The sequence below is a fragment of the Lygodium microphyllum genome, chromosome 10 (genome assembly GCF_053477565.2).
Source record: "Lygodium microphyllum isolate KBCC chromosome 10, Lygodium_microphyllum_v1.1.10, whole genome shotgun sequence".
Taxonomy (NCBI): domain Eukaryota; kingdom Viridiplantae; phylum Streptophyta; class Polypodiopsida; order Schizaeales; family Lygodiaceae; genus Lygodium; species Lygodium microphyllum.
The window spans coordinates 117,406,849-117,427,302 of record NC_141144.1 but is presented as its reverse complement, the minus strand read 5'-3'; the positions used below and the strand labels follow the sequence as shown (position 1 = coordinate 117,427,302).

The 20,454-nt window shown below is 40.8% G+C and overlaps 1 protein-coding gene across 4 annotated transcripts; it reads right to left on the bottom strand.

Annotated features, from left to right (window-relative positions):
• Positions 1 to 6,868: 6,868 nt before the first annotated feature.
• LOC148030477 (protein SHOU4-like) lies at positions 6,869 to 10,923 on the bottom strand. 4 transcript variants are annotated; one of them, XR_015692200.1, is made up of 5 exons: positions 9,591 to 10,915; positions 8,512 to 8,667; positions 8,158 to 8,369; positions 7,298 to 8,074; positions 6,869 to 7,186 (listed from the first exon to the last, which is right to left on the bottom strand). XR_015692200.1 is itself a non-coding variant. In XM_087686810.1 (5 exons), the coding sequence occupies exons 1-4, from the start codon at positions 10,551 to 10,553 to the stop codon at positions 7,882 to 7,884; spliced, it is 1,524 nt and encodes a 507-aa protein (XP_087542936.1). In that variant the 5' UTR covers positions 10,554 to 10,917; the 3' UTR covers positions 6,869 to 7,669; positions 7,833 to 7,881. The 4 variants fall into 4 exon arrangements, 3 of the variants coding, with proteins under 3 accessions (XP_087542936.1, XP_087542935.1, XP_087542938.1); XM_087686810.1 differs by having other exon boundaries at positions 6,869 to 7,669; positions 7,833 to 8,074; positions 9,591 to 10,917; XM_087686809.1 differs by having other exon boundaries at positions 6,869 to 8,074; positions 9,591 to 10,606; positions 10,716 to 10,915.
• Between the last annotated feature and the right edge of the window lie 9,531 nt (positions 10,924 to 20,454).

The following is a 20,454-nucleotide window of genomic DNA, read 5'->3' as shown; positions in this document are numbered from 1 at the left end:
TTGGTTACTATGTCTCTATCAAACTAAAGAAAACCCTAAAGAGAAGCGGGTGGCTAGATTCTCGACGAGTCTTGCCAAAAGGTAAGGTGCTCTTGGTTGGCTGAGAGGCTTCCATCACAATTTTAAGCATTAGTTTTAGGAAATTTAGGAAGAGTCGAATGTTGATTGTCCTAACGTGTCGTTAATAGAATCCAAGCAGTGCCATCTTAGGGGGCCAAAGCTGAGAATTTACCCTACAGGTAGAGGGGTTGATGTGCATCGCTTCCCTCTCATTTCTCACTCTCTTTGAATCAAGTGTGGCATCAAAAATTAGGTCCCCATTTCAGTTCAATCATTGTGGGGTTGAGGCAGAGCTTCCCCTTCGAGGTATATATCAAGTAGCTCGAGATCATGAATGTCCAATTATTCTAAACGAGTTTCAAATGGCAATATTCTTGATTACTTCTTGATGGGCTATTAAAAATACACTCTAATGACGCTATATTAAGGTAGGCACGATGTAATGGTTGTAGATTGGGCAATACTTGAGCACTTTGATAAGAAGGGAAGGGTGGATAGATGATGATTTTAAGAGGATCAAAAGAAAAGAATATGGCTATTTTCTAAAGAACAACTTTCTATGGAAGCATCCAAAGCATAAACTTGATACCCCACTACGAGTAGTATGTGATAGAGATATCCAACTATAGATTATAAAGGAGTTTCATGAGAGCTTATGGGCTAGCCATCAAGGAGTTTTAGCTACACTTGAAAAGATAAAGGAGAGATATTGGTAGAAACCCATTACAAGGATATCTTGCAGTTTGTATATGCTCATGCTACTTGTCAAATATATTCTTTTGTAAGACACCATGATGGTTTATATCCTAGTTACCTACTCTCTATGCAATATAATTGGGTTGTGGACTTAGTGACCATACCATGGTATTGAAGATGAGTTATATTGTACTTGCATGGGAAGACCTCACAAATCAAGTTGAAGACTAAGCTTTGACGAAAAAAGCCACAAGTGTTGTATGCAAGTTCTTGTTGAAATATGTGATATGTCAATATGGTTGTGTGAGAAACATCACAATTGATAGAGGGGAGTTAGATGATGATGAGGCTATAAATTTCTTCTTGAGGATGGGGATCAAGCTTGCACTTACATCCATGTATAATCCTGAAAGGAATGAAAAGAGTGAAAGAGAACATCCACTGATTGTCAAGGCTTAAACAAAATCATAAAGAGGAAAGGTACATGAGTCGCCAAGGTTACTTCCACATGCTTTGTGGGGCTGATTGTAGTACTCATAGTGCTACTATAGGGTATATGCCTTTAGAGTTAATGTATGATAGAAGTCGATCATGCCAATAGAGGAAGTGGCTGCTACATGGAATGTATTACCTCGAGAACAAGGAATGGATAGAGAAGGGTTTCTAGCTTTACAAATTCGACAATTGGAGAGAAGACATAAGGATATAGAGCTTGCAGTGAAAAAACAAAAAAAGCCAAGCTAAAGAGCAAAGACAAGTTTGATATAAACTTAAACTGAGAGCTATAAAGAAGAAGATTGGGTGCACGTATCTGATAGTGGTCTAGATAATCAATATAGCACTATTAGGTTGGTCTCAAAGATAAGGTTTGGTCCTTACATCGTGAAACATGCGTATGACAATGCTACATATTCTGTTTGCAAGCTTGATGGGACAAAGTTTAAGAAACCTCTAGCTAAAAAAATGATCAATCTATTCAAAAGAAGAGATTCTACCATTTATGAAAAGGATAAGTATGACACTGAGACTACTTATGAGAGCATAAAGGAAAAAGATGAGGAGGATGGCAACAAAGACAAAGATGATGATCTTGAATCTACTGAAGATTAAGAGATGTGACACATGTCTAAGGATGTGCAAGTTTAGAGGTGGTGGATGTCGTGTGATCACATGTTCAATAAAGAAAAGTATCAAGAAATGCCATCTACACAAAGATTATGATTGTATGCCTATGGAACACTATTGGCCTAACTTCATAAGGAAATAAGATTAATACAAAGACATGACTAGGAGTCTTTGACAAGTATCTTACATATCTAAAAGATACAAAGTCCTAGTTAAGTGCTAACCTTGGAATCTACTTGGAGATTTTTTAGTACACCCTATTTCAAGGAGTTAACGACCACTTTACACAAGAGTGGGGCTTGCTTTTTATGGAGGAAAACTATGAGAATTAGCATAGCATTATCAAGTGGTCTCAAAGAGATGGTTTGGTCCTTACATCATGAAATATGTGTGAAAATACATGGATCTAGAGCATGGCTATGGTGGTTCAAAGACGGGAAGAAGACTCATGTAGACATAGACTTAAACACTGACTGTCACACAAGTGAATTAGGTTTCAAGATTGAGACTTGAACTCGTAAACACAATCTTGTGTGTGGACAATGACACAGACACTTTACTAGAAAGAAAAGAGTACTATCATCGCATTAAGAAAATGAAGCAAGTACAATGCTTTATAGAAAAGTAGGAAACTGCAGTAGGCACCACTGTGCATATGGGATAGGTAAGCCTGCATGTCCTTGGCCCTGAAGCTTCATACAAAGAGGCTATTAGTGAGTGTGATTGTTGAATCTCAACACCCCTCCTCAATCACAACTAGAAAGGCACAAAGTGTGTAGAGGCTGTAATGAGAACCACCTGCAAAGTGTGGGCACACTACAAACATGGTAGACACCAGAGGCTGTAACAGGGGCCTCACAAAGTGTACATGGACTGTAGTGCCAAGTTACATGAGGAGTTTACAAAGCTTATGGCAAGAAGCATTAGGGCTAGGAAATACAAGGCTTTTAAAATAGTCTATCAAAGTAATGAGAGTAGAAGGACTGATGAGGCTTGTCCTTCCGATCCTGGTGCTCTTCATCTTCATCTTTTGGTCCATGGTCTTCTTCTTCTTTCACAGCTGCAAGATAGGCCTTTTGGGACCTCTTCCTAGCATGATAGAACTTCTCAGTGTGTCCAGTCCTTTTCCAGAAGTCATAGAAGAGCGGTTCCTTTTTACCTTTGTATCTGTTGTTTACATATAACATTTGTTCATCCTTTGAAGTGCTAGGCTCTTCTTTGCTTTTAAGTTTCTTTTCTTCCTCTAGCAGAGAGGCTTTAATATCAACAAGTTGAGGATCAGGCATATTGGTTAGAGTGGTTGATACATTATCATAGGCAGGAGGCAGACTTTTTAACAAGACACCAATACAAACATCTTCATCCATTTTTAGCTTTATCCCTGCAAGTTGAGTAAGTAGGCTTGCCATGTAGTTCTGATGGGATGCCAAGGATGTATGAGGCTTCATATCAAGTCGGAAAAATTCAATCAATAGACCATACTTAGACGACTTTGACTGTGCACCAAATAAGGTATCCAATTTGTCCCAAGTGTCATGGGACGTGTCACAGGCATCCACATGATGGATGTAGCTGTCATCCAATTCCAACTTAATGATGGCTTGTGCCTTATCATCATTCTTCTGCCAAGTAACTGCAAGGTCTGCATCTCGAGGTTTCTTTTCTTTTCCATTTGTGATGGCCCAGAGTCCCTTCTTCATTAGGATGATCTTGATGCGGGTTTGCCAGGTGTGAAACCCGACTCCCTTGAACCGAGCATTTGGAGAGTCTTTTCCCATGTTGGATGGCTGGAGCAGCAGCAAATCAGCTCCAAGATTCTCAAATGTTACAAGTGAAGGAGCAGATTACAATATGTCAAGAGACAAGTAATGGTAGTGTGAAAACACACTATGTAGAGACTTGATGTTGAGCTTGAATCTTCCTTGCTCGGGGTCATTGATCCTTCTTCAATCTTCTCAGGTCCTTCCCCTCCTTGATTTGGTGCTGGGACAGTAGATCAGAGTGGCAGTGGTTTGCTCTAGGTGGCAGGAGAGAGAAAATGATGAGATTTTTGAGCATTGATGAAACTGGCTATGGCTGACAGTTTAGGGTTTCAGACAAGGGCCTGGTTTTTTTCAGATTGCAAGAGCTATGGTTGATCATTTCTAAAACTTTTTTTATGGAAATGTAGCTCTTTTCAAGGCCTATCAAAGCCCTATGATCTTCATCATCATCGTGACATGTACAGGCGGAATTCGACGTATGAACAGCAGACGGCGCAGTCTGGATAGCGAGCTTGTATTCACACAATGCTGGAGTACACGATGAGCAATGTCGAACTTTGATGTGGTACAGAGGAGCGCACAGGGCAGAGGAGAAGTTCTCCAGAAGAAAGTACTCAAAGATATGCTCTGGTTTGAGAGATCCAAAAGCTCCAAGGAGGCAGGGTGCAGGTTTGGCTATGGCAGACAAGAAGCTCAAGTAAGGGTAAAGTTGAAAATGAAGTCCTGAGCTGACAGTGAGCTGGGTAGAGATGATCAGAGGTGAGATGAGACTAGAGAGGTAGTGCCATACTCAGCTGAGCTCTGATACCATGTGAAAATACATGGATCTAGAGCATGCCTATGGTGGTTCAAAGACGGGAAGAAGACTCATGTAGACATAGACTTAGACACTGACTGTCACACAAGTGAATTAGGTTTCAAGATTGAGACTTGAACTCATAAACACAATCGTGTGTGTGGACAATGACACAGACACTTTACTAGAAAGAAAAGAGTACTATCATTGCATTAAGAAAAGGAAGCAAGTACAATGCTTTATAGGAAAGTAGGAAACTGCAGTAGGCACCACTGTGCATATGGGATAGGTAAGCCTGCATGTCCTTGGCCCTGAAGCTTCATACAAAGAGGCTCTTAGTGAGTGTGATTGCTGAATCTCAACAATATGCATATGGCAATGCTCTTTGGGAGCTTGATGGGCCAAAGTTTAAGATATCTCTAGCTGAAAAAATTATCAATATATTCAAAAGCAGAGATTTTAACATTTATGAAAAGGATAAGTGTAATATTGAGACTACTTATGAGAGCATAAAGAAAGAAGATGAGGATGGCAATGAAGATGAAGATGGTGATCTTGAATCTGCTAAAGATTAAGAGATGTGGCACACGCTAGAGAATGTGCAGGTTTAGAGGGGGCGGATGCCATGTGATCAGAGGTTCAGTAAAGGGAAATATTGAAAAATGCCATCTACACAAAGATTTTAATTGTATGCCTACGGAACATTATTGGCCTAACTTCATAAGGAAATAAGATCAATACAAAGACATGACTAAGAGTCTTTAAGAAGTATTTTACATGCCTAAAAGATACAAAGTCCTAATTAAGTGCTAACCTTAGGATCTACTTGGAGATTTGAGTGTACCCTATTTCAAGGAGTTAACAACCACTTTACACAAGAGTGGAGTGTCCTTTTATGGAGGAAAACTATAAGAGAAGAGAGGCAATAAGCTACACTTTTGCACCAGATTTCTAGCCTAGATTGAATGGACAACAAAGATGAAAGAAATCCCTCTTAGATGCTTGCTATTGTGTGGAAGAAATAGGGAAGATAGTTCATACTTGAACCAAGAGATGGAGGAGAAAGTCTTGGAGTTTTTTTTGGCCTAAAGTATACTAAAATTCACTATTATTTATGCAAATAGACAAGGTAGCACTACTGTTTAGAGTTTTTTGTGTGATCTGTCTTTGATCCATGCTTATAGAAGGCTTTTGGTTGCCTCGAAACAAGGCCTTTTATGGACTATTTTGATGTATCTTGCTCTATTGCTATAATAGGATATGAGATTGATGTTTTGGGCTAAAAGAAGAGAGATTTGGGAACCTGAAACAAGAATTGACATGTCTATATCAACTACACAAGTTCTAGACTGTTCGTATGAATATATGGGCTTGTTTTTGAGTCATAGATACATTGTCTAATGTCTTAACTCATATATGGCAATTCCAATGCATATGTGTTGAATAATTTCAATTCTTGATCTATATGCTAATGTACATGTATATGGTTTGGGCTCAAGCTTTTATGCCATAATCATAATCTACAATTGAGTTTCTTGTATATATTAGATTTTGGTTGTTTCAAACCATCTTATATAAAATTTCTTCTCTTTGTACTTTAAGCTCTTCTTATTTAAGTCTATGACTTCCATACACACCAAATACCTGGACACCAAGTAAAGCAAAATTTCATAACTCTATAAGATGCAAAGAAGCATTTGCTTGGAGATGAAGGTGACATGTTTGAAGAGAGTTGGAGGTTATAGGTTATAATGAAAGGTGTGGAGATCAAGAGGCTAGACAGTTAAGAATTGGAGACTAAATGGAAGCTCCAAATTTGGTAGAGGATATGGACCACCTTAGAGAGGTGCCTCAAACAGGGTTAAAATTCTAATCAAATACCTCCAAGGAGCAAGGAGGTTAACCTGGTTTCGAAGTAGCTATGAGGCCTTCCAGCAAGTTTCGATATATCCATGATTGATATTGTATGTATAGTTAGTATAATACAAGTGATCTCATTACAAAAAAAAGTGATGTAATATGCATTGTCCATAATTTAAACAGACATGAAAAAGTACACACAAATAACTTGAATGTAAAACACTAAAAATGGAAGATTGCATTTAATTTGAGCGATTCCATTCAACTAACATGCCCCCAAATTCTTGAAACATTGAGCTGCCCTTAGTAGTTTATTGCCTTGCTGCCCCTTCCTACCCAAGAAAAGTAATAGAAGGTGAGCTGAGCTTGTGCAAAATTTTGTACAGTAAGGTACTGCCATATAGAGTATTTTATTATTGCTTATAATATTATTTGTGAGCAAGTTCTTACCTTGTCTGCTGGTAAGAATTAACTTCCACTCTTTATTGAATAATTATTTAGAAAACACCTTCAGATAAAATTATCATATTGCAAGATAGCTTCCAAAGTCCCATTTGTAACTCCAATGAGATTTGGCAAAAACCAATAGATTAGTATAACAGTGTTTATTTACATGGAAGTGGCGATGCTTGGAATGCCTGTTGTGGCCTTTAGATATGGCTCCCATGGCTAATGAAGTCTAGAGTTTCCTGTACTGCAGTAAAAACCTTGTGTGCTGAATGCAGGCCTTGTCCCTTTTGACCTTGTTTACATGCAATCCAAGACTCAAGCTCCAGCGAGTCAACACGATCAGCATTTCTATCTCCTTGTCTGAATTCAACCTGTAAGCTGTAAATTCCAAGAATTTTGCTCCACATGAAATCAACTGGATTTGCCTCCCCAGTTACTAGACATATAAAGATAGCCACAAGGTTAGGGTTGACAAACACTTCTTGACATGCACAGGCAATTTGGGCAAGATAGGATTTCATGCTTCTGCAATGAGAAGGAAACTTGCCTTTATTAAGTGTATGCCCCATTCCAATCTGTAAGAGACAGAAAGCAAAACTTTGTAGCAACAAATAAGGTGAAATCAGAGAATGTTCCAAGTAGTTTGTACATGACTGAATATGTAGTAGATAACACCAAATGCAGAGCCTGCTGTAGCAAACAGTACCATACATAAGCTGCTGCATGGGACCAGCTAGTTTACAGCCTGGAGTGTTGGAAATAGTACAAGGTCGACAGGCACAAAGCCTTTTATACTGTAGATGGAGTATTGACTGACATAGTAGGACTACAATTGTCACGTTCATATCATCCAACTCAGCTCTGAATGCTCTGTAACCTCTCCATGCACCTGTACATCAACCATAGTATAACACAGCCACTGCAAGAAGCAGTTATATCACTGAAAGATTGTCAAAAATTGTTTGGCCAGATGTTGCAACTGTATTGTATACTTTTGGACACCACATGAAGAACCTGTTGCCTAATACTTATACTTCTTGAAATTAAAGTATATGTTGGAGAGGGCTTGTTGACATGCTAACCAATTATCAGTGACCAGACCAAAGCCGAGCTCAGAATTAGGCCTCCAGTTCAAACAGGTATAACATCAGCCTTTGCATTATCCTCGCATCTCAAAATAATCCCATCCATCGTCGCTGGCAGAAGACATCTTGCCCACTGACAACCAGTAGAGACAGGCTCCATAGGAGGTATAATCATGACAATATTCTCATTCCTCTGAACCATGCCCATAACAGTAACTGTATTCCCTTCTCTGATGTACCTGTCAAAACTGCTGATTTAGTCTTTTGACAACATATGACAATGAGGAGCCAAATTGAACCAACTTCCAGGTAAGAAACACACCCTTCCTTCAGCCTCATCACACGATCGTCACTAGACAAATTACGGGTTGATAGCCAGCGCAGAAAATTAGAAGGGAGCTGTCCATTTTTGCTGGTGACTTCCAAAACAATCTCCTCCTCTACATATGGTGTAACAGTTGCACCATAACCCGCTTTAACTAAGGCCCGCAAGCCTGACTGGAAATCCGATATGTAAAAATCAACTGCTTGGCGCTGCATAAATAAATTCTTTTGATGAAACCAATCTCCAAGCTTCTCAGAAGGAAGTCAATCTGCTCACAAGCTCTAAAGAAAAAGACACCAAAACTAGAGAGCTCAAGGACAAGTCAGCTTTTCAAATGTCAAGAAGATAGACCTCTGAATAGCGCAATCCCCAAGTGAAAAAGCGATGCTTTGGCCTTGCAGGCTTTGCTTTCCAAGCTCTATATTCATAAAGCCCACATGATGTGTAAACACATCTGCTCACTCTCTGGAAAGATGATTCAAGGGGAACGCTTCCACATGTTACAACCTGGAGAAAACACAAAGAAAGACAGACCAGGTTCAGAACACATTCTACAAACAACTTCAACTATGTGCAAAAAACCAATTGACCAGATCAAGCATGAACAGAGCCAGAAACGATTTATCAGTGATACTATGACAGGAGGAGTTCATGATTCGACTTATATGTTTTGCAAGCAAGAACAACAACCCAAGTACACAGATGTACGAGAAATTAACTCTTTCAAAAAATTCAAGAACGATTTATGTTCACCCAATTGCATCTACTACAAAAGCCTGTTTAGACTTCTTACTTACTAATCACATTTATGGATAAATCTCCTAAGGCAGCTTCACAAGATGTCTGAAACAGGAAATAGAAGCCACTATACATTGAAAAACAATGCTCAGTATCACAATCATCCAATTGAATGTTTGGGACACACACCACTGCAAAAGACATACCACATGAACCAGATATAATACTATGCACTATTTGATTTGAATGTTAACAGCAGCCTAGGTCAATCACTTTCTGATACTACACCTGATATCACAATGAAAGTCGTCCACAAAAACAGCAACAGCCACCATAAAGATCAAGAAATGACTTTGGCATATGAGTTCATAACCCACATCCATATGGGTAGGTATAACTTGGCCAAATTAAGCCCCTGAAACCAACTTGTCCAAATCTAGCCTGCACTGTTCAGCAGCAAAAAGCCATAACCTTGCTGCTGGAGCAGTTGGTACTGCAAAGAAATTGTCTTGCCACATGTAACGTCACTATGCATAATAGCTATTGTTTATGGCCTCAGAAACCAGCAAGCTGCCACATTATGTGCCTCTCTGGTGGAAAAAACTGTGACCAATCATGTGAAACCAAAAACTGCACATGATGTCAATGTCTGTAAACCATCCTTCTCTAAAGGTTGAGAGCAGGACACTTACCCCAGTAACTTTGACAAATTGACCATCTTTAGCCTGGCCCAACCCAACATCTGGATAATTAGCAATGTAACCCGTCACAGCTCCTTTACCAATGCAAGCGTTCCATGTCACGAGCATCAAAACCACAGCAAAAAGGCATATCACAATGATCAAGAGGATTGCATTCTGAACAGCACCTAGAATGAAGCCACCTGCTACAAAACCAATTACAAATAAGGGTATAACTGTCCACAAGATAACTCGTGGAAAGTTCTTCTGGAAGGAGAAGTCTTGATCATGGTTCAAAATGTTGACAACATGCTTGTGGATGACAGCAGGGGCAGAGCCAGCCAGATTGGCACCGCCATGACTATCAAGAGGACCTGAGTGCTTCCTGGAACCTGGAAGAGGACCTGATGTGATGGGACCTGATGTGATGAGGCCAGTAGCTGGAAGGTTGGGAGTCAAGGGACCTGAATTCTGGCGAGAGACACCGGGAACACCTGCAGTCGAAAGCGGACCTGAGAACTTCAGATTCGCTCCTGGAGGTGGTGCACCTTTGGAATTCACTGGATCCCCATTGCGAGACAAAGGGCCAGAGTGCGAGCCTTGCCGAGCTGCATTGCCTACAGCATAGCTTGTTTGAGGCCCAGTAGCACCTGGACCCTGTGCACCGGAGTTCACAAATGCAGATCTGTGGGGACCGGTGTGGTGATTGTTTCCTGACAATGGCCCCGAGTTTGATGATGCGGATCGGAAAGAGCCCAGCCGAGCAGTGCCACCGGGCAGAGGGCCAGATTTCTTGGACTTGGATGCGTCCATGGGGATGTCAAACATCTTCCCGAGCTCTCCTGATTTCTTGATGTCACCTCCTGTGTACGGCATGGCGGTGGAGGTCATGGATGGCGTACGGTCCTTGTATTTGTCGGGGGTGCCGGAGACGTAGAGGCCATTGCTGAGCTGATGGACTCTGTTAGTCGCCATGGTGGACGGATGGGTCAGCTGATAGGGTTAGGGAAGGGGGACACAAGGGGTACCTATGGATATGGGAGATCAGAAGGGGTCTCCATTGTCGCAATTACTCACATTGTCTGATTCTGATGCCATGGCAGGCTCTTGTTAGGAAGCGGTAAAGGATAGACATACCTTAGTCAGAAGGAGGAACGAGCGTCTTCCGGTACTGTGTGAGAGATCTTTCTCTCTGGCTGCTGCTTCTTATCTTGTGTGTGTGTGTGTGTGTGTGTGTGTGTGTGAGAGAGAGAGAGAGCTGTTAAACTCTGTCCTGCCGCGTCGCGAGGCCCTGCCCCCACCTTCCCCACGACAGGGCACTCCTACCTGTCGCCAAGGACCCCTCACCAGCCTCCTCACGGCGGGCCGTCTGCTCTACCGGCGATCTAACGGCAACCCACTCCGACTGCCGTTAACTTAAACGCGAAATTAAGATAGTAATTGTATTAATAAATAGCTGTGTAAACACGTGAGGTTAGGCCAGCTTATCGCTTTGAGACCTTAGCCAAATCTTTCTTCCTAAACTTGTCAAATTTACAAGCAACACCCCAAAAACCATTTTGCTTTGTACAATGCCAAAATTTTTATAATGTGTTTACTGATCTTTCTATCAACAAATAATTGCATCTGCACATTGGAGTGCTTCAAGGGTGCTCAGTAACATGCTACCTTGACAAAACATCTCAAAACATGACATCATGACTTTTCGAGAGTCTATGAGCTAGCTTGAACACATGACTTTTCTTCATTAGTCTCCTCAAGAGAGCTAGTTCCTCGCTTACAATCTTTCCAAAAAACAAGTCGGGGTCTTTTGATGCACTCCTTTCCAAACTGTAACTATATTCCTATTTGCCCATATTCCCGAAGTGTAATGGCCTTGGCATTCAGGCCTACACCTACTACTCATGCTTTCACTCTCCTCAAAATAGCCTATGCCATAATACATGAGGTATGATCTCTTTTGCCTAAAACACATTTCATACCATGGTTGGATGCATTAACCTTCCCCGACCTATCCTTTCTACTAAGTTTCTTAGACCAAATCTTCCACAACAACAGGTTGAGCTTGTTGAAGGGGATGCTAGACTAAACCTTTCTAATCTTGGCTCTCCATGCTTTCCAATGTTCCTAAGGTGAGGCTTCCACTCTACATGGATTTTCAAAAAATTAACATATTTCATTGTCTTGAAGTTTCTTCTTCCTTTGGCTAGTTAAGGTTCTTTCCATGAGTCATTAGCCAACTTAGCATACTTCATCCAATGTGACATTATTCCCACTCATGGCGAATTGGAATCGAGTCTTCCAAATACTTTAAATAGTAGTATGGCTACATTAGCTCTCATAGTGTTAGCTCCTAGTCCTCCTTGGGCTCTTGAATCACAAACTAAACCCCATGCTACAACATGTCCATTCAACTTATTGGCATAACACCTGATCAAGCCACTAGGTAAAATGAGTTTGACCAGTAGGAAAATTTCATTTGCAACTACCTTGTGCCATGCATCAATATAGTGAGAAGTCTCCACTATCATATGGCTAGCCAATTAGTAGACTTTGAGATTAGTTTGATCAGCCCATGGGTGACTAATTCTTAGAGAAAACCAACATGCCTAAAGTGATTTGCAAAGGCACAAATGTGGTGACTATAGCATTTGGAATCTCTCTATGCATTTCAACAAGAAACCCATTTGGGCTAGCTATTTTGCCAACTTCTCACTATGGCCATTTGGCTATAACCTGCGAAACAATCCATGAAACTTTTCACTATGGCCATCTGGCTATAACCTGCGAAACAAACCATGAAAGAGTATATCTCTTGCCATGCCACAGCTGATCTAAAATTTGATTGATAAAGGGCCGAGTATAATAGTCTTTCACCATCTACTTGTTCAGCTCCTTAAAATCGACACAAAGGCAGATTTGATTGTTCTTTTTCTTTCTTATTACTATCGATGAACACCATTCCATATGTTTAATGTGAAAGGTCAAACCAACCTTCATTAAATGCATCAATTTCTCAAAAAGAGGCTCTTTCAGCTCAAAAGGCATACGTCTAACCTTCTACCTCACTGGCTTACTACCTTCTTTCAATTGGATCATATGCATAGCAACAACAAAGGGGGAATCCCCTTGAGTTTGTCATAGCTCCATGCAAATATATCCCTGAACTTTTGTAGGAGTGCCAAAAAATAATATGCCACGACATAACCCATTTGTAGGATTTTCTTGAACTCCTTACAAATGTTCGATGACAGTTGGATTAGTTATAGCAGATTCACGTCTAGTTTAACTTCACAAAGCGTGTTTGCTAGGTCAAACTTACAAAATTTTGCCACTACTCTCTTCTCTTTCCACACTGGCCACTCTATTGGCTTCTTGATAATCTTAGTACCCTCCTTTTCTTTCAATTTTTGTTTTCTTTTAATCACATGCTCCTCTAAAATACCCTCATTTTTAAGAGGATCTACCTAGGCATCCAACACCTTCTTATCATCCCTTCTAGGTTTAGGGTTAACTTTGCTTGTACTAAGATTATCTTTCTGAGTCTCTTTCAATTTTTGACCCCTGATTACGACCCTAACATTGTTAGGAGATAAAATTTCACTGATTGGCAAAGCCTCAACTAGACTTACCCCACTAGGCATTTCCTCGAGTGTGGCTTTATCCCTTTGAAGAATTTGCTTAGGGCCCTCTCCTTTAGTATTCTCATTATTTATACGATGGTTCACAAGCCCCAGTGTTTTGCTGACTACCTTGTTGGTGGAGAGAACTAACCCTACTTCAATAGGTAGTGGCTATGTGACCAGACATCATGTATGTATCTCATTTGATATTACGATAGTTAACGAGAAAAATGCTGCCCACCACCACACCACTTACCAACTAAATCATGATGGGCCCCCATTATCAAGCTTTCTAGTATCCATCAGATTTTGTTGACACTTTAAGAAATTAACATCTACGGTGATCTAGCACAATTGCTTAGTGATCATATATGTATAACCATATCCTTTACTTCCTCTACAATGTTTGATGTAGAGGACTCATAACTAGTAGCTACCCTCTCACTAGGTTGCACAACAACTTGCAAAGGAGCCGCTACCTGTATGGACCCTTGATTTACAAAAGGAGCTCTTTCGCTAGCTCCTAACTTAATGATATTTGGAGGAGCTGACAATAAAAGCACATTTTGCATCATCCTCTACCATTCTGGTTGGTCACAAGGATACTGATTGCACCTTGATCTCCACTAACCAATCCCAAATTATTTCTAGGACTAAGGCTCAAATTTGGATTTATCATCGATGCGTAGGCCGCTTGTAAGTGGGACTCTACTTCCTCAACTTGGGTTATAGCAATATCTATATGCGCTAGAGGGACACTACTCAACTGCACTTGGATATTGAAGTCCAATCCATGCAATAAATATTGTAGTTGAGTAGCATGTGTGATAGGAACAGAGGCTTGCAACTTGCAAAAGACCTCTTTCATCTTTTTGGCATAGGCTTGGGCATTTTCATGGGGCTCTTGAAGTATCACATTTAGAACATGTAGCCAATATTGACCGCCTCTCAGGGGAAAATTCCCTTTGAAAGGCTGCAGGGTCATATTAAAGAAAATCATTAGATGTCCCTCATCCTGAATTTGATAATTAAACATAAGTTTTTGGAACTCACTGATGTGAAGCTCTGCATCCTCCTCTACTAACCCATTGAAGATGGGTAGAGAGAAACCTAAAGTTGGAAAATTTGGCATTCCTGTAGGAATTACAATAGGTTGCGCCATAACGATAATCGAATTTGTTGTAGGAGTTTGTAACAATGTGAGTATAGCTCCACTTGAAGTGAGTTGACTTACTGGGAGAAGGGGAGCACTAGAGTTTCCTCCTCCTCCTAATAGACTATTGGGACAAAGGTTGCTACATTGAGGGGAATACCTCCTAAAGATCTCTGCCCATCATCTAGTCCTTTTAGCCCTTTCTTGTTTTTTTATCTTAGCTTAATGGTATTTATTGAAAAATAATGGGTATATCTCAATGCTCTTTGGCATAAACTGACTGACTAGCCCTTAATTAACCAAGATTCAAAATTTGTCACTTATTAGCTACTCTTGGCAAACGCACTACCTCTTGGGACTAAAAATGGGCCCGACACTAGCTCTAGGTCTCTAGCTGCAGGCCTCCTACACTCACCTAAACAATCCCACAGCTTTGCGACCAAGAGCATATAGACACTATGAACTGATTTATCCAAAGAATGCGTTTGTAGATAAAATCTCTAGATTGTAGTCCAATGTGATGCCCTTCGTGACTCCAAGCACATGAAATACCCAAACATATCAGTGGCTAGCACCTTGTAATACAAACAAAGTGAGCACCCCCCAGCTTATCACTATGGCTCCACTACAGCTCTCATACACCCTAAGGATTAGCCCCAAGATGTGCCATGTCAACATAAAGCACATACGCAACATAGTCCTCTCTTTTGATAAAACATTCTAGAAGATAATAAAACCCTTACCACATTAGTCCCCAAAGAAATGATAACACTAAACGTACAGCTTAAGGGGTCTTCGCACTCAACGTGGGTCAACCGTTCAAAATCAAGTGTTATGCATCTAGGAGATAATTCTCTTGATATCACATATGAAAATGTGAATGCAAAGTGAATGGCACATGTGCTCGAACAAGTAAACGTATAAATCAATTAGTATGGATGTGCAAAAATAGCCCTTCCATGATTCCACTCTAGCGTATTGCTTTGTTGTGCTAAGGCAGCACCGAAACAACTCATGCTACTGCCCTTTTTAGACTTAAATCAAACAAATCCTATATGCTCAAATATGTATAAAACCAAAATTCAAATGACACTTAGCTCCCACAATCCCCTTCCCCCTACCGTTTAAGATTTTGCATTCAATGGGTAGGTTAAAAGGGCATTTCATGTTAAAAATTTTATTTATGTCAAAAGCGATAAATATACACTAAAACATACAAATGGGGGTAAATCGAGGCCAATCATCATGTTTTACCTCTACTATACTTGCACAAATATATCTCTAATTTTTCATATGTAAAATTTTTTTCATATTTACTTTGCCCAAAGTCGTATTTTTGGTATTTTATTTTATTATATATATATAAATTGATATATTTTTTATTTTTTTGAAATTAATTTGCACTTTGATCCATCATCACATTTAATTTTATCCCATATGAATATGATTTGATCACTTGAAACCAAGAAAATATCAAATTTCCACTTAAAACAAGTATTTCAGGTTTTTTAAAATTAATGACTCAAATGCACGGACATGGGTTCTACATTTTATTATTCACAGCTTTCAAACACATCATGACCAAGCCTCAAACAAAATTTCATCACATATGAACAAGATTTGCACCATGAATTATCAAAAAGACTCTGAATTTCTATTAAAAAGAGGCTTATCGTCATTTTTCAAATTTTGGGTCTCAAAATTTTCTAGACAGCCACCATTGGACCTACCATTGGTTTTCAACAATGTTGGTCATCAGTCCTTAGCGTTGGCATGATCTCATATCAATGTGGTTCCAACCAAACAATCAGCCTTCATCCCGATTTTCTCTAATTGATTCTCGCATGAAGAGCCTTCAAGAAGAGGGAGGGAGGAGAGAGAAAGGCTAATTTTCAATCTCCATGATCAGGCCACCAATTTCAAAGCTAATGATGGTGATATGGAGTGAGAAAATCAAAGAGTAGACGGCTATGATCAGATTGTAGGCTTCTTTTTCAGTCCCCATAGCCCCTCCTCCACCAAATCATTGTCATAAACAGAGGGCACCATTTTTTTTTCGTGAGCTGAAAATTCCACCCCCCCCCCCCCCCTCATGCAAACTATTTTGGGGGCTTAGCTCCCAAAATCCTCATTTACACTCTCCGCACCTAGCCTTTGGCTACTCCCGTGTTCGGCATCCAATTTACAAATCGAAAATTTCTGCTTGACCATCTCGAAGTCTTGCACTACTTGAAACTTGTTCCACCTCATTCCGGCACCTAAGAAAATTATGATAAATCCGAGACCATTGCGAAGTCCGTCTTCCAAACTAATTTTAAATTCCACCTTTTATGGTTGCTTAAAATTGTTAGATTTGCATCTATCACTTCTATTAAGCTTTAATTTTTGCTTCAAATTTATAGAAATTGGCACATTTTTGGCTCTTCTCGGGTCGTAAAATCCCACTCTCACTACATTGGGAACCTTGCAAGACATAGGTTGGATAACTGAATTGGGAGGTAACCAATGTAGTTGGTAGAAGATTAGAGTAAAGAAGTTTGATAGGCTAAACTCAAGATTATTAGATTAGAGGTTTTGTAGTTTTCCTTCAATCCAAAGAAAAAAAAAACAAACAATATAAAAAACAAAGACCTACTTGCCTTCAAAAGATTGAATGCATTGTATGTAAGTGAGTAGGTAGGAGATATGAAATCTTCTGTGTCATAAATTTGATATACATCATTAAAATCTTTTAACTTCTTTGAAAACTTGTTGGATTTGCTAATTTCCACTTGGTTTTGAGCAATGGATAACATGGTCATAGAATTGGGGGATGACTTGCTTGAAGGTTGAATCACTAGCTAATCAACCCCAACAATAGCACTAATCTATAGTATAATAGGAGATTTTGAAGTGAATTATTGTTACAATTCTACAAGTGTTTTTTTTTTAATTGATATTTTTTGAATTCGTCATGTTGTGTCATAAGCATAAGAGTTTCTAATCTACATGTCACCCTTCAACATGGTGGAGATGGCATCTAGGTCAACTAGTGTGGTCTTCCATGTATCCATCTCTACTCTTACTGTTTTTGTTTGATTGCCCAAGAAGATTAAACCATTGCCCCGGTCTTCTATGACCCGTCATTGCGCATCCAGGGCCGGCCTAATAGGATGTCATAGTCCACCCCCTTCATGACTATAAAGTCAATAGAGAATTGGATTCCTGCGATCTTCAAGGGCCAGTTATTTAACACTCCAAATGGCCGCACTTTCATTCCATTGGCTAGGGTGACATTGAATCTAGCATTCTCAGTAGGCGGGTTACCCCAGACTTGGAGTATTGTGTTGCTCATCACACTAACTCATGCTCCCGTATCCACAAATCCCTTTCTTGTGGTGTCTCCTAGTGCTAGGACCAGTAAAAGTGCATGCATTTTGGTGCCTTTCCAAAATGCATTGGCGTGTAAGGACTTGGGCATCGAGTGCAGTGTGAGACTAGGTATCTGAGTTATCACGTCATGATCGTGTAGATTAGTTGCCCCTTGCTCCATTGGTCCTTCAATCCACTATTTCAGTTCTTGCCATAGCATTGGATGCTGCCTAAGCAGATCTCCTAGGCAGCTTAGAGTCATCGGGGTGGTCACAAGCATAGTGAGGAGGTTGTTAGCTGTTTGCTTCTCTCCTAACACTGCATTTCTTGGCCAATGGCCCAGTAGTGTGTAGACTCTATTTAAGCGGCATTGCTTGTGGTACAGCTACGTTTCACGATCTTGGTCATGGGGGCGAGATTGGTGTGCTTACACTTGAGAGATGGTCAACCTCATCTTCCAATATGGGCTTAGCATCCTTTAGGTGCTCTTGGGCTTCTTTCACCCACTCTTTGATCGTTTTGATGGCCTCGAGTTGGCACTTTGGGTTGGGGTACTCCCCAACCTTTGCACTTCTCTTCTCAGCTATCTTTGGAGTTGATGTTTCTATCTCTATGTCCATCACATTTTTTCTAGTAGGTAGCATCGTGAGCACTCTCGGTTTTTAGCATGACCTTAGCGTCAGCTTTCTTTCTTCTTCACCTATGGATTTTCATCCCGATTGAGGTTGCATCTAAGTTGTTGGGCCCTAGCAAGGATATGTTGGCCTGTTTTGTCTATGTGCGGGTCATGACATGCAGCGGGATGGGTGTGTCCTCTCCATTAAATGTATCAACTCCAAATAGCCCCAATGGCATAGAAGGCTCATTTGCCGCACTAGAGGGTGGCTTTCATCTAGGGCATTTGGCAAACAGGTAAGTGATTCCACACTCTAGGCATCTAAGATCGGCCTTTTCCCAATTAGCCTACTCTCGTTCGGGGCAACATGAGGAGATATGTCCTAGGTGTCCACAAGTTCGGTTCTGGAGTCTACCCTCCAAATCCTCTACCTCTACCTCTACCTAATGCCATCACTGGTATAGGTCGGTAATCCATAAGGATTGCATTGCCCTCTTCATTATACGATACATAGGAGTGCATATAAGGCTCTTTGTTGTTTGGCTCCTCCACATAGTGGACTGGAGCGTTGCTTGGTGGATGGGTTACGTAGGGTCTAGGTGGTCTAGGTATGCCTATAGGGTTTATCTCCATCCTAGGAATGGCTAGTTTGGCGTCATTAGGTGCCAGGAGAGCCAATGGGGCTCCCCTCCTGTTGCAACCTATTCACTAAGTAAGGCTATCTGTATGGTTGCGAGTATGAGAGTTTCCTCAATAGTCTGCAGTGCATGACATTCTGACCAAACCTACCACAATTGGCACAAGGTCGAGACCTCGGGTCCTAACACTCGGCTAGTAGGTGGTTTTTGCCACAATACATGCATTGGATGCGAGGGTGTGTTGGTCGTCCCATCATTTCTTGTAATTTGGCCCTTCCCTTTATCCTGAGTACTTGGGCTTGATCTTTCACTTGATGTTGAAATTTCTTAGAGTTTCTAACATCTATCTCCTCTCAAGTCGAGCTCTTGGAGCTCCTCTCCTTGAGTTGGTCGTCTACTCTAATTGCCTCGTCAAGGACCCTAGCTAGCACATCTCATTGCAAGCTTGAATTGCCTACCAAGGACTTGTAGAGTTCCTCATTCTTATCCCATTGATGAAGACTATGGAGACTGCTCTTTTGGTGAGTCGCTTACCAATTGGGATCCTCTTAAAGAGACTCTATGTATGGGTGACGTAGTCTCTTAGTTGTCGGAGTACCCATCCTCAAAGAATCTCTTAATGAAGAGACTCTTGAGGTTGTTGAAGTCAATGCGCTCAGTAGCATCTAGACTCGTGTATCAGGTCCTACCCCCTTATCTCTTATGAATAGACCAAAAGCTTGTGAGTGCACAGTAAGATCAGTGAGGCCATTGGCCTTGCAGACTTGCTCGAACTACTCTATGACACCATATGGGTCATCATTTGGCTGGTACTTGTCTAACTGCTTAGTCACAATAGGGATTCTTGATTGGCTCTTAGAGCCCTGGTTGACTCCTAAACCTACAAGCAATGAGCTTTCCATTGCAGCGGCGCTCTACTTTGTTGATGAGTTGTCTAGTAGTCGCTTCATAAGAAGCTCGCTCAATGTGAGATCACCTTCCAGTGCTCTTTCCCTCTCTGCATCAGGGCGTGTTCTATTTCTGCTTGTTAGGGCTAGCACTTGTTGAATCTCGTGTATTTCTAGCCTATGTCACAAGCTTCTGGCTTGATGTTCCTAATTGTAGGTCACTATGCCTTGCAAAGCTTCCTGCTCTAGTCTCCTCTCCTCTTTGAGATTTCTCTATGATATCCTCGAACGTCCTACCGTGGTGGTTTGTCCGGGTCTGTAGGTCGTAATTGGTGACTAGCTGTTGGATTTTTATCAAGAAACCACCTAGATCAAGCTCTATGGGTGGTTAGTTCTTGACTCTACCATATTTGTGGTTTTGTGCTCCATTAGGTTGTTGATGAGATTGATCAAGTCGGGTAGATCCACTCCTCCAGGTGTCAGTCCTTGTAGTGTTTGACTTCTGGGTCCCATCCGTGCTTGGTCCTATACCTTGGGATTCTCAATCACATGACTCTGTTTTAGGGTATTTCCTTACTATTTACAAACAATCCTCAATTGAACTCACT

Coding starts and splice junctions, on each gene's coding strand:
- LOC148030477 (XM_087686810.1), bottom strand. CDS start 10,553: ATGGCGACTAACAGAGTCCATCAGCTCAGCAATGGCCTCTACGTCTCC. Junction 8,668..9,590: donor AATTTGTCAAAGTTACTGGG/GTAAGTGTCCTG, acceptor TGTTTTCTCCAG/GTTGTAACATGTGGAAGCGT. Junction 8,075..8,157: donor GTGATGAGGCTGAAGGAAGG/GTGTGTTTCTTA, acceptor CAGTTTTGACAG/GTACATCAGAGAAGGGAATA.